This window comes from Peromyscus leucopus, chromosome 8b (assembly GCF_004664715.2).
Source record: "Peromyscus leucopus breed LL Stock chromosome 8b, UCI_PerLeu_2.1, whole genome shotgun sequence".
Taxonomy (NCBI): Eukaryota; Metazoa; Chordata; class Mammalia; order Rodentia; family Cricetidae; genus Peromyscus; species Peromyscus leucopus.
In genome coordinates this window covers 89,939,931-89,953,887 of record NC_051086.1, presented here as the reverse complement: position 1 = coordinate 89,953,887, position 13,957 = coordinate 89,939,931, and the positions used below count along the sequence as shown (strand labels likewise).

Below are 13,957 nucleotides of genomic sequence, written 5' to 3'. Positions count from 1 at the left end.
TCCTGTCTTTCAGAAAGGTGCAAGTGTAAAACCTCAGTAAGGGCCGGGCGGCGGCGGCACACCCCTTTAATCCCAGCACTCGGAGGCAGAGCCAGGCGGATCTCTGTGAGTTCGAGGCCAGCTTGGGCTACCAAGTGAGTTCCAGGAAAGGCGCAAAGCTACACAGAGAAACCCTGTCTCAAAACACCAAAAAACAAAAACAAAAACAAAAAAAAACAAAAACACTTCAGTAAGGAAAACCTAGGTCAATCCACGAATCACTAGTCAACTGAGTTTCTATCTCAGAGCCTCAGCTGTCATCATTATAAAATTACAATGACGTATCAACAGGTTTATGAGATTAATTGTCAAAATAACCTTTTCCCTTTCAGTATTTGACCTCAAGGCTTCACTCATGATGGGTTAAGTGCTCTACAACTGAGTAGTTGTGTCTGCGGCCTTCTTTTTGCTTTTTGAGAGAGGATCAAAACCAGGCTGGCTTTGAATTTACTCACTACTTTCTCAGTCACGAAGAAGCATCTAGTAGGTCACAACTGTTTATACTGCTTCTCTTCTGCTTACCTTTAAAAAAATTATTCTTCTATTTTATATGGATGTGTTTTTGCCTGTGTATGTGCACCATGTGTGTGTAGTGGAAACTTGGAGGCCAGAAGAGGGCTCTGGGTCCCCTAAAATTGGAGTTGTGTGTGGTTGTAAACTGCCTGATGAGGGTGCTAGAAAGCAAACCTGGGTCCCATGCAAGGTTGTTCTGAGTTTGAGGCCAGTCTGGGCTATAAAATAAGACACTGTCTCAAACAATTTTCTTTCTTTTTTTTTTTTTAAATTTATTTTTATTTTATGCGTGTTGATGTTTTTCCTGCATGAATGTGTAAGTGAGGGTGTTGAGTCCCCTGAAACTGGAGTTACAGACGGTTGTAAGCTGCCATGTGGGGGCAGGGAATTCTTAACTGCTGAACCATCTCTCCAGCCTCATTCCCCAGCCCACCACCCCCTCAAAACAGGGTCTCACTATGCAGTCTTGGCTGGCCTGGAACACACTATGAAGAACAAGCTAGCCTTGTACTCACAGAGATCTACTGCTTCTACCATGCTACCAAGTCTGGCAAAACAGTAATTTTTAAAAAGACATAGGCCTTCATCAGTCAGGTTTTCCAAAACTCAGGTATTACCCAATGGATTATCAGGCTTGGCTCATTTGCCACTACATGCTCATATGAAATTCTCTTTGTGAACTTTATTTGTTCCTTTCCCTTAAATTCTAAAGAGGAGCACAATTTTACAAAAAAAAAAATAAAGGAGCAACATACCTGAAACTCAGAAAAAAAAAAAAAAAAGAGTTTTTGTGAGAAAACCAAGAAAATGCAGATAGGCCTTCACTGCAAACTCTTGTCAAGGACTTTGCAAAGTCTACGCTGCACAAAAATCCAATATAGACTCCCAGCTGGGAGATACATTGTAACCACATGGATATACTGGATCATTTAAAGTGACTCAAAAGCATGCTTTACCTCTCAAAATTATAAAGTATATCTTCTGAAGAACTGAAAATAAGGTAGGTTATTTTGCTGAACTACTAATATTCACAGAAATTCAAGCCACATTCCTTATTTAGTGAAAAATATTTTAATTGAATGAAAGAAAGAAAAAACCCAACAACTGAATGCTACATTAGTTCTCAAAATGAAAGGTTCATGTACAGTGGTATGTGTCTACAGCCCCAGCTCTCTAGAGTTCAGCAAGAGTAATAAAAAGAACAAAATGATGGAAAGAAAGTAGGGAAGGGGAAGGAGACAGGAAGAAGGAAGAAGGGAGGGAGGGAAGGATGATTTGAAGATCTTGTTTTCCTAAAACAATGGTAGTAATTTTTCAAAGTGTGCATTTGCAGCCCAGTACAGAACACAAGAGACATTTTCTGTTGACTATTACATGGCTGGCCTTTCCCTTAAACTTCCTGAAACACCTGTGCAGGGAAGCCCTCAATGATGAGCCAGTAGTTGAAGACCAACTAAATTAACTGTACTTCTCTGGGTTAAAGGCTTTTCTAATGAAAACGCTACTATAGTCCTTACAAAGAAGCTTCAGAGAAAACCCTATTCCGTCTGAAGGTGTGGAGGCTGCTGCTTCAGTATGCCTGGTGTCAGTCAGAACTGGGAACATAGGAAGGAAGCGAGGAAGCCTGAGTCACAACCTCAAGTGTTTCAAGAAGTCTGAGTAACATGACTCACAGACTGTAAAAGATGATGTGAAGCCCACAGCTACTGGAGAGTGAGCAAGAGACACCAACTACTTGGCTGTAATCAAGGTTTGTTGAAATATAAACTCAATGTCATCAGATAGTCCAAGACAAGCCAACAGTTGACTTACTGAGCAGTTGTAGGTATTTTAAGAGGTGGGCTTTAAAGCATGGTGGGTTCATATCTGTAATCCCAGCAGAAGGATCAGAAGTTCAACTACATAGCCAGAACTCTGTCTAATTAAATAACAGCAACAACAGAACAACTAATACACAAATCAAACAGAAACCTGGAAGAGGCCTTACTGCCAGGCTGCTGTCCCCAAGTTTCTGCATCAGTAACTACAAGTGTGTGCACATGACTCAGACTTTTTTCAGTTGAGAAAAACCTACACCAGAAAGACTAAGCCCAACAGTCTGTGGAGATTAAGTTGTAATCTTCAGCTCACTGTATTCTAAGGCACCCTGGTGACGCAAATAGAGGGTAAGATGGGGAATCCCAAGCAGGTTAAGGAAAAGCGTGTGACAGTGAGAGACTTGACTTTTGTTGTTTGTCGGCAGCACTGAAGAGCAAACAGAGGGCTCTGGACACAACACTTGCACTGGGCTGCCCTCCACCCCATTGATCACTAGTGAGGCGCTGCTACAGACTCACTCTGGGAAGAAGATCCCTTGCAGTCCAAATTTGAGGTTTTACATCTATTAGCAGACAAACATTTTTAAAAGATATGTAAAATAATTAAAAGGGCAAGGAAGGGGGGCTGGAAAAATCTCTAGTTTTGAATTTAACTGTAGCTTGCAACTAAAACATCGAGGCTCAGACATGATCAGTGTTGATGTTTCTTGAGCACTCAAACATGCCAGAACTTTTTTTTCTTTTCTCCTCCTCTTTTTTTTTTTTTAGATTTATTTATTTAAGCTGGGCGGTGGTGGTGCACGCCTTTAATCCCAGCACTCGAGAGGCAGAGCCAGGTGGATCTCTGTGAGTTCGAGGCCAGCCTGGGCTACCAAGTGAGTCCCAGGAAAGGCGCAAAGCTACACAGAGAAACCCTGTCTCGGGGGAAAAAAAATATTTATTATATATACAGTGTTCTGCATGTATGCCTGCACGCCAGAAGAGGGCACCAAATCTCATTACAGATGGTTGTGAGCCACCATGTGGTTGCTGGGAATTGAACTCAGAACCTCTGGAAGGAGCAGCCTGTGCTTTTAACCTCTGAGCCATCTCTCCAGCCGCGCATGTCAGAACTTAATAAGTAATCATATATTGGGTTATTTCTTCAAGGATGGCTGGCTTCATCACTGGAGATTTCAAAGGTGATAAAACAGAGCACGAGAATTAGAATCACAATGCCTAACTTTTACATGTAGAAATTTTAAGCAGAGTCTCAACATTTATGTACATCACAAAATCTTAGAAAATTTGAGAAGAGCTAGCCAACAGAGGCATTTAACACCTCCTCTTCCATTCCTTAAAAAAGATCACAAATGAGAGTAATCATGCCTTTTCTTTTTTTAGAAATTGGACCTTACGAAAGGTTAAAGCGGGGTTGAGGATTTAGCTCAGTGGTAGGTGCTTGCCTAGCAAGGTCAAGGCCCTAGGTTTGGTCCTCAGCTCCGAGGGGGGAAAAAAAGGTAAAAGTATTTCCCAGGACCTGCCTATTTTAGTTCACCATTAATAAAGCTTTTCTCCAAAGTTTTAATAGTGAAAATTTGATAGAAGATGCAAGCTAGGAAAAATTAATATGGAGTAAAGTACTTACCTTTGACCTCAGCGTTATAACAATCCTGTGTCTTGCTGGAAGGCAACAAAGGGTGCCTTTATAATTTTAGAGCACCAATTTGTAAAAACGCAGGCCCAATTGTAAGCTCATGCCCACTAAGGAGGAACAGAATGCAAGATCCTATCTCCTATCAGGGGTTATTTAGCTGGGCTGTACCAAAGTCAACTAATAGTTCTTTACAAAGTTTAAATACAGGTCAGGCAAGGCAAGGTAAGCCTTTAACCACAGCACTCTAGAGGCTGAAACAAGAGGATCACAAGTTCAAGGCCAGCATTGTTTTACACAGTTAACACCCTCTCTCAAAAAGAGAGAAAAGGAAGGAAGGAAGGAAGGAAGGAAGGAAGGAAGGAAGGAAGGAAGGAAGGAAGGAAGGACGGACTTGAGTAGAGAACAGCTGGAATTATAAAATAAAAATTTAAGAAACTCTAATTAAGACGAGGGTTTGCTATCTAATTTTATTATTCTTCAGGATTTAGTCACTTTCCAAGGTATATGGAATAACAAAATGACTTACTGACAAAAAATAGTAGCCATTAAAACTTGAACTATTTATTTATTTATTTATTTGTTTATTTGTTATTTATTTATTTATTATGTGCATTGGTGTTTCTGCTTATGGAACTGGAACTAGAGTCACAGACAGCTGTGAGCTGTCATATGGGTGCTGGGGATTGAACTCAGGTCCTCTGGAATAGCAGTCCATGCTCTTAACCACTGAGCCATCTCTCCAGCCCCCAAATTTGAACTCTTACATTCAGAGGTTCAGAAGACCACCAGTTTAACATGTTGAGAAAAGGAGAGAAACTGACATAAAGCTCTTTCAGTGGTCCTCAGCTCAACCGCCTTATTAAAAAAAAATCTGAAATTGATCAAAGTCACAAATATTACCTAAGGTTTAAGAAACTCACAATTGATTATTCTACTGAAAAGGGTGATGGAGTGGCAGGGAGAAGAGGGAGTCTAGGTTGGGATAGTTCCCATGGGAAAAAAACCTAGTGTATCAGGTGGCCAAAAATAAGGACTGGCTGACACAAGAAACCAGTCACACTCATAAGCATCAAGTTATAACCATTAAGAATTTTTTTTCTTGGTACCAAGTAGTTATCCCTTACCTGCTTGTGTGCGTGATCGTAAGAGTTAATGTGGTTGTCAAATTCCTGATGTTTCTGATACTGTTTATCACAGAGTTCACAGTAAAAGTTGGCTCTAAGATCTTCTAAGGCTTTTGCGATCGCCTTTTCTTTGTCAACATAATCCTGTTAGAATCACAAAATACAAACAAGAAATAAACTCAGTGGGATTTAGACAGTTATTGCTCAAGTAGAGAGAAAAATAACTTTCCATAAAATTCAATGACACTGGATAAAACACAAAGGGCAATTTGGTAGGGTAACAATTTGTATATGCACTAGCAAGTGTTCAAGCGTGTGTAATTTTATTTCCCTTTTGGCAACAGTAAACAAGACCATTCCCCATTTTGTCTTTGACCAAAAACCAACTAGATTCAATATAAGGCACAATTTTAACCAGGCATAGTGTTGGTGCATGCTCATAATACACCTCAGACTGACAAGGTTGCCTTGAGTTCAAAGCTATCCCTAGTACACAGGGCCAGGGCCTAGAGAGTGAGTTCAGATCCCCTGGAAATGAAGTTACAGGCAATTGTGAGTTGCTATGTAGGTACTGGGAAACTGAATCCAGGTCCTTTTTGAGAATATCAGGTGCCCTTAACTGTTAAGCCATCTCTCTCGAGACCCATTATGCCACTATTTTTTACTTTTAAACCAGCAGCTGGAATAGAACATATACTAAACAAGATTACACACCAAGAGTGAGGTCTATCCAAAGGACTCAAGGTTAGGTTCAACATTAAAAACAAACAAACAAACAAACAAACACCAACCAACCCACCCACCCACCCACCCACCCCCGGACAGCAGTGGCACATACCTTTAATCCCAGCAGTCAGGAGGCAGAGCCAGGCGGATCTCTGTGAGTTCGAGGTCAGCCTGGTCTACAGAGTGAGATCCAGGGTAGGCACCAAAACTACACAGAGAAACCCTGTCTCGAAAAACAAAAAATCAAAAACAGACAAAAAAAACCCCAAGACATATTTAATATCTTTTTCAATTAATTAATTAATTGGTGTGTGTGTGTGTTATTATTGTTTAGAGATTGCCACTCACACTATAGCCCAGTCTGGCCTAAAATTGTATAGCTAAAGCTGGCTTTGACCTTGAGGCAATCATCCTTGAGGTAATCTAAATTTTTGGATTACAGGTACATGTTACCATGCCTGGTTCAGTATCTGAAGACAGGAAAAGGGACAGTTGCCACCAGACCTGAGTGTGACCCAGGGGACCTACACAGTATCAATCATTTTATGGCTGCGCTCTGACCTTCACAGGTATGTCAGGGCATGCACATGGACAGACATGGAATTGGACTTGGACAGGGACAGAAAGACAGACACAGACACACACAGAGCAAGTACATGTAATTTAAAAATCTCTAAAAATATTTAAAGGCATGAAAAACAGAATGAGCTATAAAGAGGATCAGATAGGCAAGACATATAATTTGGAGGGAAGAGAAAGGCAACTGCCTAATCATTTTGTTAAATAAATAAACCGTACTACATAGATGTGTACTACAATTTTTATTCATGACTGATTAGGTTCTAATAGTGAGCAGTGAAAATCCCAAGTTCTTTAAGAACAATCATTTTAGAATTTTACAACAGATAAAATAAACTGTAGATTTGTAATTCTTCTGCAGTTTCTATTCATTTAAAAATGAACCTAGTGAGGTAGGGGATTTAGCTCAGGGGTACAGTGCTTGCCTAGCAAGCACAAGGCCCTGGGTTTAGCCCTCAGCTCCGAATTAAAAAATAAACAAATAAATAAATAAAAATAAAAATGAACCTAGCCAGGTGTGGTAGCACACACCTTTAATCCCAGCACTCAGGAGGCAGAGGCAAGTGGATCTCTGTGAGTTCGAGGCCAACCTAAGCTACAGAGTGAGATCCAGGACAGGTTCCAAAGCTACACAGAGAAACCCCGTCTCAAAAAACCAAAACATCAAACCATATGTTTTGTTTGCATATATGTGGAGCATGTTTAAGTATGTTGAATACAAGGAGGTCAGAGAACAACCTTGGATGTCTATCCTTACCTTCCACCTTGTTTGGGACAGGTTTCACACTTGCCACAATGTACCAGGCTACACGGTCCACAAGCTTCCAGGCATCACCTTGTCACTATTTCCTATTTCCCCACAGGGGCACTGAGATCACAGACATGTGCTGCCACATCTGCACATCTGGCACATCTGGCGTTGGTAAGCGCTTCACACACTGAACCATTCCTAATCCCTCCTCCCCTTTTTTTTCTTTTCTGAGACAATCTCCTCCTGGGAGTGATCCTAGGTGTTGCGGGATTATAAGTGTGTGCTGTCATGTCTAGAACCTTTCCTTGCCTCTTCTTTTTGTTCTCCCAAGACAGGGTTTCTCTGTGTAGTTTTGGAGCCTGTCCTGGAACTCACTCTGTATGTAGCCCAGGCTGGCCTCCAACTCACAGAGATCCACCTGCCTCTGCCTCCCGAGTGCTGGGAAGGCAGAGGTAGGTGGTTCTCTGTGAGTTCAAGGCTAGTCTGGTCTACAAAGTGAGTTCCAGGACAGTTAGGGCTGTCACACAGAGAAACCCTATCTTGAAAAACAAAAACAAACAAAAAGAAAAAAAGGAAAAAGAATTCAACTTGATGTCCACATGGAGAGATAAATCTGTGCTTTAGTATTGAGTATAATTAACAATGAAAAAGAAAATTCTTAATTTGTTACAATAAAATACCTCATTCAGGGTTGGTGAGACAGCTCAGCAGGTAAGGCCACCTGTTGCTAAGCCAGAGATCTGAGGTTGATCTTTGGGTGGAAAAAACCAACTCTTGATAGTTGTTCTCTGATTGCTATGCACACTGTGGCATTACACAAAATGAATGCCAGCCCCACAAAAATACCATCATCCATTTTTCTTTTCTTTTCTTTTTTTTTTTTTTTTTAAAGGAAAGCATTCAGGGACTCTTCATCATTTTTCTGCTGCTACTATTTGATTTTCTATGTATTGTCTGGGACTAGTATTTTCAAACATAATGCCATTTGTCCAACACACATAATTTTTACTATAGTAGTAAATAAAAAGTAACTGCAAATTGAGATTAACACAAATCACCACCAAATGTAAATAAATGCTGTCAGTCAAGGAGACCCTTTTCATCAAAAAAGACCACCTCTTCTCTGTATGACATTCTCAAAGAGCAGTGCTTGTGTTTACGGTACCTTGTACTTTTGTCTCAGCTCCTCTGTGTCTTCTTTTTCTACTTCTAGGACACGACGCCGTTCGGTAGCATCTTCGGCATAATCCAGCTTGACAAAAATAAGACATATTTATTCTTATTTCCTAAAGTACCCCAGAATTAGTGCAATGCTGTTGGAAAGCAAGAAGCTTGTGTTTTTTTCTGCTAGTTTTTGCTTCACTGTCCTGTCACAGAAAACAGCAAGCCAAGTAAGTTCCTTAATCTCTCTCCAGACAGTCCTAATAGACCCAACTGTTGATAACAAGGCGTCAGTTCAATATTCATCACCAACATTTCAGACAACAGAAAGAAGGTATCTCGGATAATAGCTGTATATAACTCTACATGGACAGAGTTTCTAGTGTTTTAAGCACAGAACAACACTATTAAAACAAGTACCAGAGCCTGACCTGGTCTTTCTGTATAATACTGGGAAAACTCAATGTTTACAACCCAGTTAAAACAGGGGCAGTATTTATATCTTCTGTGCTTCAAAAATAGCACAAAATGAAAACATAAAATATATTTTTAATTGACCAAAGAAAAATTAAAATTATGTTCATCTGATAAATAAATGCTTACACTGATATCTAAGTTTGAAGTTAATGCCAATTTTATACATCCCATAAAATGCTTAATGAGACCAATTTACCTCCATTTCCATACGACCCATGCCCATGACATCATACTTGACAACGATTGGAATAGGGTCTGTTCTCCCTGTAACAGGAACACAGAATCAAGTTGAGACACACAATTAGACCAACAGTCACTTTAACACTAGGTTTGGGTGGTTAGATCTTGCCTTGGAGTGCAGAGACCAGAAAGCTACAGTGAACCAAACAAAAGCCATTCTCACAGCTTCCATCCAAGCCTTCCTTCCCTGGATTAAACTCAACAAATCATGTTGGTTGACCTCCTAGCAGGAGAGAACTCCAGGTAACTATGGCAAAGCAAAGGGAATGGATGTCATCCCTTAAAACTGGTGATGGATATATCTTAACTAACTGCTTGAATAGGGGGAACAATAGAGTGCATTTCAAACAGAGGAAATTGATACAATTATAAATCAGTATGCTTAAATTTTTGTTTTTCAAAAGACTACTTTATATCAAAGGAAAACTTTAAATGAAAAAGCAACAGCTACTTGCCCTTAGGGACAAGACTGGTTTTATTTTAAAACTGGTGCCTAAGGTCTCATTTCCTAGAATGAATTTGCCACTGGCTTTGGATGGTAACTGGTAAGCTGTGAAAAGGACTAGTTGCGAAGAAAATTGACTTTCAACTAATTGATCTATACTGGAGATTTTTGGGGAAATAAATTGATATTTAATCCACTCATAACCAGCCAAACAAAGCAAATGGGGCAGACAAGCACTTTACTACCACAGCTGGTTTACATCACAACTTGCGCTGTTCATTGTGATGTAACTGAGAAGGACTTACCTTACCCAGGGTACACCTTTAGTGAAAAAACACAATGTTTACTTCCCTCATCATTTCACTCAGGCTGGTGTAAACAATTGTTTTTCGTCTTGTTTTTGTTGTTGTTATACACACACACACACACACACACACACACACACACACACACACACACATATATATTATTATACCTTTGGGCAAGAAATTTTAGTTTTGTCAGGTTAAATCTTAGGTATTATCAAAGAAAGATTTGTACTTTTTAATCTTTAAATCATACTGAAAAACAAACGCAGAAGTTTAACTGCTTATCAACAAGATCCCATTATTGTTTTTAAACAATAAGTAGATAGAAAACAAGCAATTGTCATCATAGTTAAAAACAAAACAAAAACCCCACCCAATATTAATGAAAATCTTTTGCCAGGAAAACAAAAACCTTCTAGAAGTCTTCTACTAGATATTCCCAAGGCTGCCAGTCAAACAAGATGAAAATGTAGTGTTCTCTTCTGCCCAATGGTATAATAAATAAGCAGTGACTGCAATCTTTAGCAAAAGGACCAAGGTAAAGAAGACAGGTTATAAAAATGACTTCCTAGGTGCAATATCACTTTCATAACGTCTCATTCAGGGATTTACTGGTAAAAACAAATAGTCCAATGAAACAATTGAAAAGAAACATCAAAGAAATTTATTTTAGAATTTTTTTTGGATTGGTCAGAATTTATTTTGGAGGAATCAACAAAGTTTGGTACAGATTGATTACCTCTGTAAACCCCTGTTTATAAATTCTGCGTTAGTGCTTTTGCCTTCTAAGGCAGTCAAAGTTTGTTTTAACTTATTTGTAAATTGCAGTAGCAAGTGCTAGTGCCCATTACACTGGGGGTGGGGAAATCAAGTTTTTTGACAGTATTAGAATTTAATATTCTAGCTGATTCTTGGCAGTTCTAACATGGATACATCCCTTCTTAACAGTACCCTTTAATGAACAGGTATCAGACAAGTTGCATAAGGAAAGGAAAGGAAAATGAAAAGACCAAGCAGAAGGATGAGGCTACAACAGAGAGAGGAAGCCTAACATTGGTGCGCTGATGACAGAGGAGTAATTCATCTGAAAATACGCAATTACCACTGCTAAGTTTACCATCACCACAACAAGTCCAGGGTCATAACGCTGTAAAAAAGAAACACCGTTTGTTAGGCAGAGACCATCAGGGGAGGAAACAGGCCTTCTAGCAGGCAGACAGGGCCAGGGTGAAGTACCGTTGGGCTTTGTCCCTCCCCCAATATCAGTGAGGACAGAGGAAGGACATTTTGTGCTAGAGCAGCTGTTTCTGTACTGGTCAGGATGGGGTGTGAGATTTTTGTAATGCTACTTGAGAACATGAACAATCTAATCTCCTCTTCAACAAGGCAGGGATGGGGGATGGGCTGGGATGTCAGCTGTTTAAAGGGAGAAAACTTACTCTAGCTTCCTTCCAGTCTTTCATCTAACTTATTCGTTCTGGCAAATCAGTATTCAGGTCCAAGATGGGACTCCTTAAATAAATCACAGTAAAGACTGGATGGGATCAACCAGACTCTGACCAAGTCATTTCTTTTCATAAAAGAAGTATAAGGAGCCTGGCTGACGGGGTTTCAAGACCTTTTTAAAATAGTTAATAATCAGAAGTCTAGAAAACAACTTTAGATGTCAGTGTTTAAAGAACTATGTTCTGTTAAGAATGAGTAAAACTAAGCAGCTCTACTCAATCTTTGCTTCCTATTAAAAGACTTTGTCACCAACATCTATGCTTCTGTACATAACTAGATCAATCTTTGAAAAAGAATTCAGGAAAAAAAAGCCTCAAAAGAAGTATCATTTATAATTTCTGCAAAGTTAACTCACAGAAAAGATCCAAATTACAAAACAATCTGAAGATGAAATCACTGCTTACATGAAGCAATAATTTCTTATTATTAAAGTGACTATACAACCAAGGGAAAAAATCACAGAAGGAAAGAATATATACAGGAAGAGATTGTACCATGTTTTTTAAAAAATCCCCTTACTTATTCATTTCCAATCAATGATTGATCCTATCATAAAGAATATCACTGGATATGGCTGGAGAGATGGCTCAGCAGGTAAGAGCACTGACTGCTCTTCCAGAGGACCTGGGTTCAATTCCCAGATGGCAGTTGTCTGTACACACACCTGTCTGTAACTTCAGTTCCAAGGGATTTGAGTCTCTCACACAGACACACATGCAAAACACCAATGCACATAAAATAAAAATAAATCATAAAAAAGAATAACTTAGAATAAGTAACAATTTGAAATGATCAAAAAAAAATTTTAAGACAAGCAGCAGTAGTTAAAGTGTATATTCCCTCCAACAGCCAACTTCTTTATACAACACTGAGCTAAAGTCAAGTCACTTCCTTATATTCGAAGTGTGGAAATTTTTATTTAATTTCTACTAAACTATTAAGAACATTTTTGTTATGTCTTTCACTAGGCCCAACTTACGGAGATGAGCTGTAGGGCAGTTAGCTGGCTTATTTGCCCTGCAAGCTGGCCTTATGTGACTATCTTTAATCAAAGAACTGCAAAACAGCCAGGCATGGTGACTCACGCCAGGAAGCACCGTGGAAGCTGTGGGATGAGAAGTGCAGCAAACCTGAGACCAGCCTGGGCTACACAGTGAGTGCTAGGTCAGTCAGAGTTGGAGAGTGAGACCTGATCTCAAAAACGAAAGTGATGAAAATCACCATCACTACAACAAAGAATGTGCATACACAGTGACAACCTTAAACTCCATGGATCAGAACTATAGTTCTATAATTAATTCAGCATTGAGCACAGTACATGATTAGCTCACAATCCAAAATAAAGGCATTATAAAGATTTCAACAGTCTGTATGCTTTACTTCAATTATTGTTTTGCTTTTTGAGACAGGGTTTCCCTGTGTAGCTTTGTGCCTGTCCTGGAACTCACTCTGTAGCCCAAGGTGGCCTCAAACTCACAGAGATCCACCTGCCTCTGTCTCCCAAGGCTGGGCTATAAAACCTTAGTTCTCTGAGAGGAGATAACTAAACAGTTAGTGTCTTTTTACAACCACAGGAGATTATGAGCAGATGGCTATTCTCTATTTTCAGAATGGTCATACAGATCGAAAGTGGTCACAAACAAAGCAAACTTTATGAATTTAAATCACTATACAGAAGACTGCTGAACTCAACACAGTCATTGCAAGGCTTCAAAACCATCTGTGTGTGCAAGTCCAAGGCTGCATGTGTTATGTGCAGGTGCACATGTCTAAAGCAGCCACAGGACACCTGCTGGTATTATTCCTCAGGTACTATTCAACTTGGTTTTTGAGAAAAGGTCTCTTATGGAGCTTACCATGCAGCCCACCTAGCTATTCAATCCAAAGGATCTACATGTTTGCTTCCCCAGCACTGGGACTACAAGGATACCCAAACCAGTTTTCTGTAAGCTGGGTTCTAGGGATTCAACTCAGGTCCTTCAAGTACTTTACTGAATCAGCTATATCCCATGCTCAGAAATATTTCTGAAAAGTGATCCTTCTCCAGATATGGTGGCACATGTTTATAATACCAGTACCTGGGAAGCAGAGGCAGGAGGTCAGCCAAGAATTACAAGTCAGCTAGGTCTATACATAATAAGTTTAAAGTTGTCCAGGGCTATACAGTGAAACCTTATCTCAAAAACTAACAAAAACCCAAAAACCATAATAGGCATAATCATCTAGGAAGTGTTTTCCCAGGGTCAGCATACAGTGAATACTACAACTGTGGTCCAAGGGGACAGGCTGCTTCCCAAGGTAGCAGCCGACCTTGTCAATATCAACCACACAGTACGTGCTGTGCAGGCATGAAAGATAATATGTTGGGTAAGTAACAGTCCTGTGTCAAGGTTTCATGGAGAGAGCTGCTGACACCAGGCAAGGTGTGGCAGATTCAGAGTCCCTGCAAAGAGTCCCTAAGAAGCCACCACATGAAGGTGAAGTCTAAGTTGCAATGGAAACCACAGGAAATCCCTAGAGGAAAACTGCAGGTATGGAATGGAGCTGGCCCAGAAGGGCTGTGTGTGTTCTCTAAGAGGCAGACCTACAGCAAGCAACAAGTTACTCAAGCACTCTGAAGCCCAGATGATTCTGT

At 39.9% G+C, this 13,957-nt stretch overlaps 1 protein-coding gene across 11 annotated transcripts in view; it reads right to left on the bottom strand.

The window, feature by feature from the left end:
- The window catches only part of Gpatch8 (G-patch domain containing 8), a 73,751-nt gene that overhangs the window by 14,103 nt on the left and 45,691 nt on the right, over nt 1-13,957 (bottom strand). For 7 of the 11 annotated variants that reach the window (XM_028882608.2, XM_028882619.1, XM_028882609.1 and 4 more), the window contains 3 exons: nt 9,020-9,087; nt 8,351-8,437; nt 5,130-5,273 (listed from right to left, as the gene is read on the bottom strand). In XM_028882608.2, the coding sequence (XP_028738441.1) occupies nt 5,130-5,273; nt 8,351-8,437; nt 9,020-9,087 (299 nt within the window). Of the gene's footprint in view, nt 1-5,129; nt 5,274-8,350; nt 8,438-9,019; nt 9,088-10,918; nt 11,329-13,957 lie in introns of all 11 variants that reach the window. The other 4 variants (XM_037201041.1, XM_028882618.1, XM_028882617.1 and 1 more) reach the window with 3 other exon arrangements.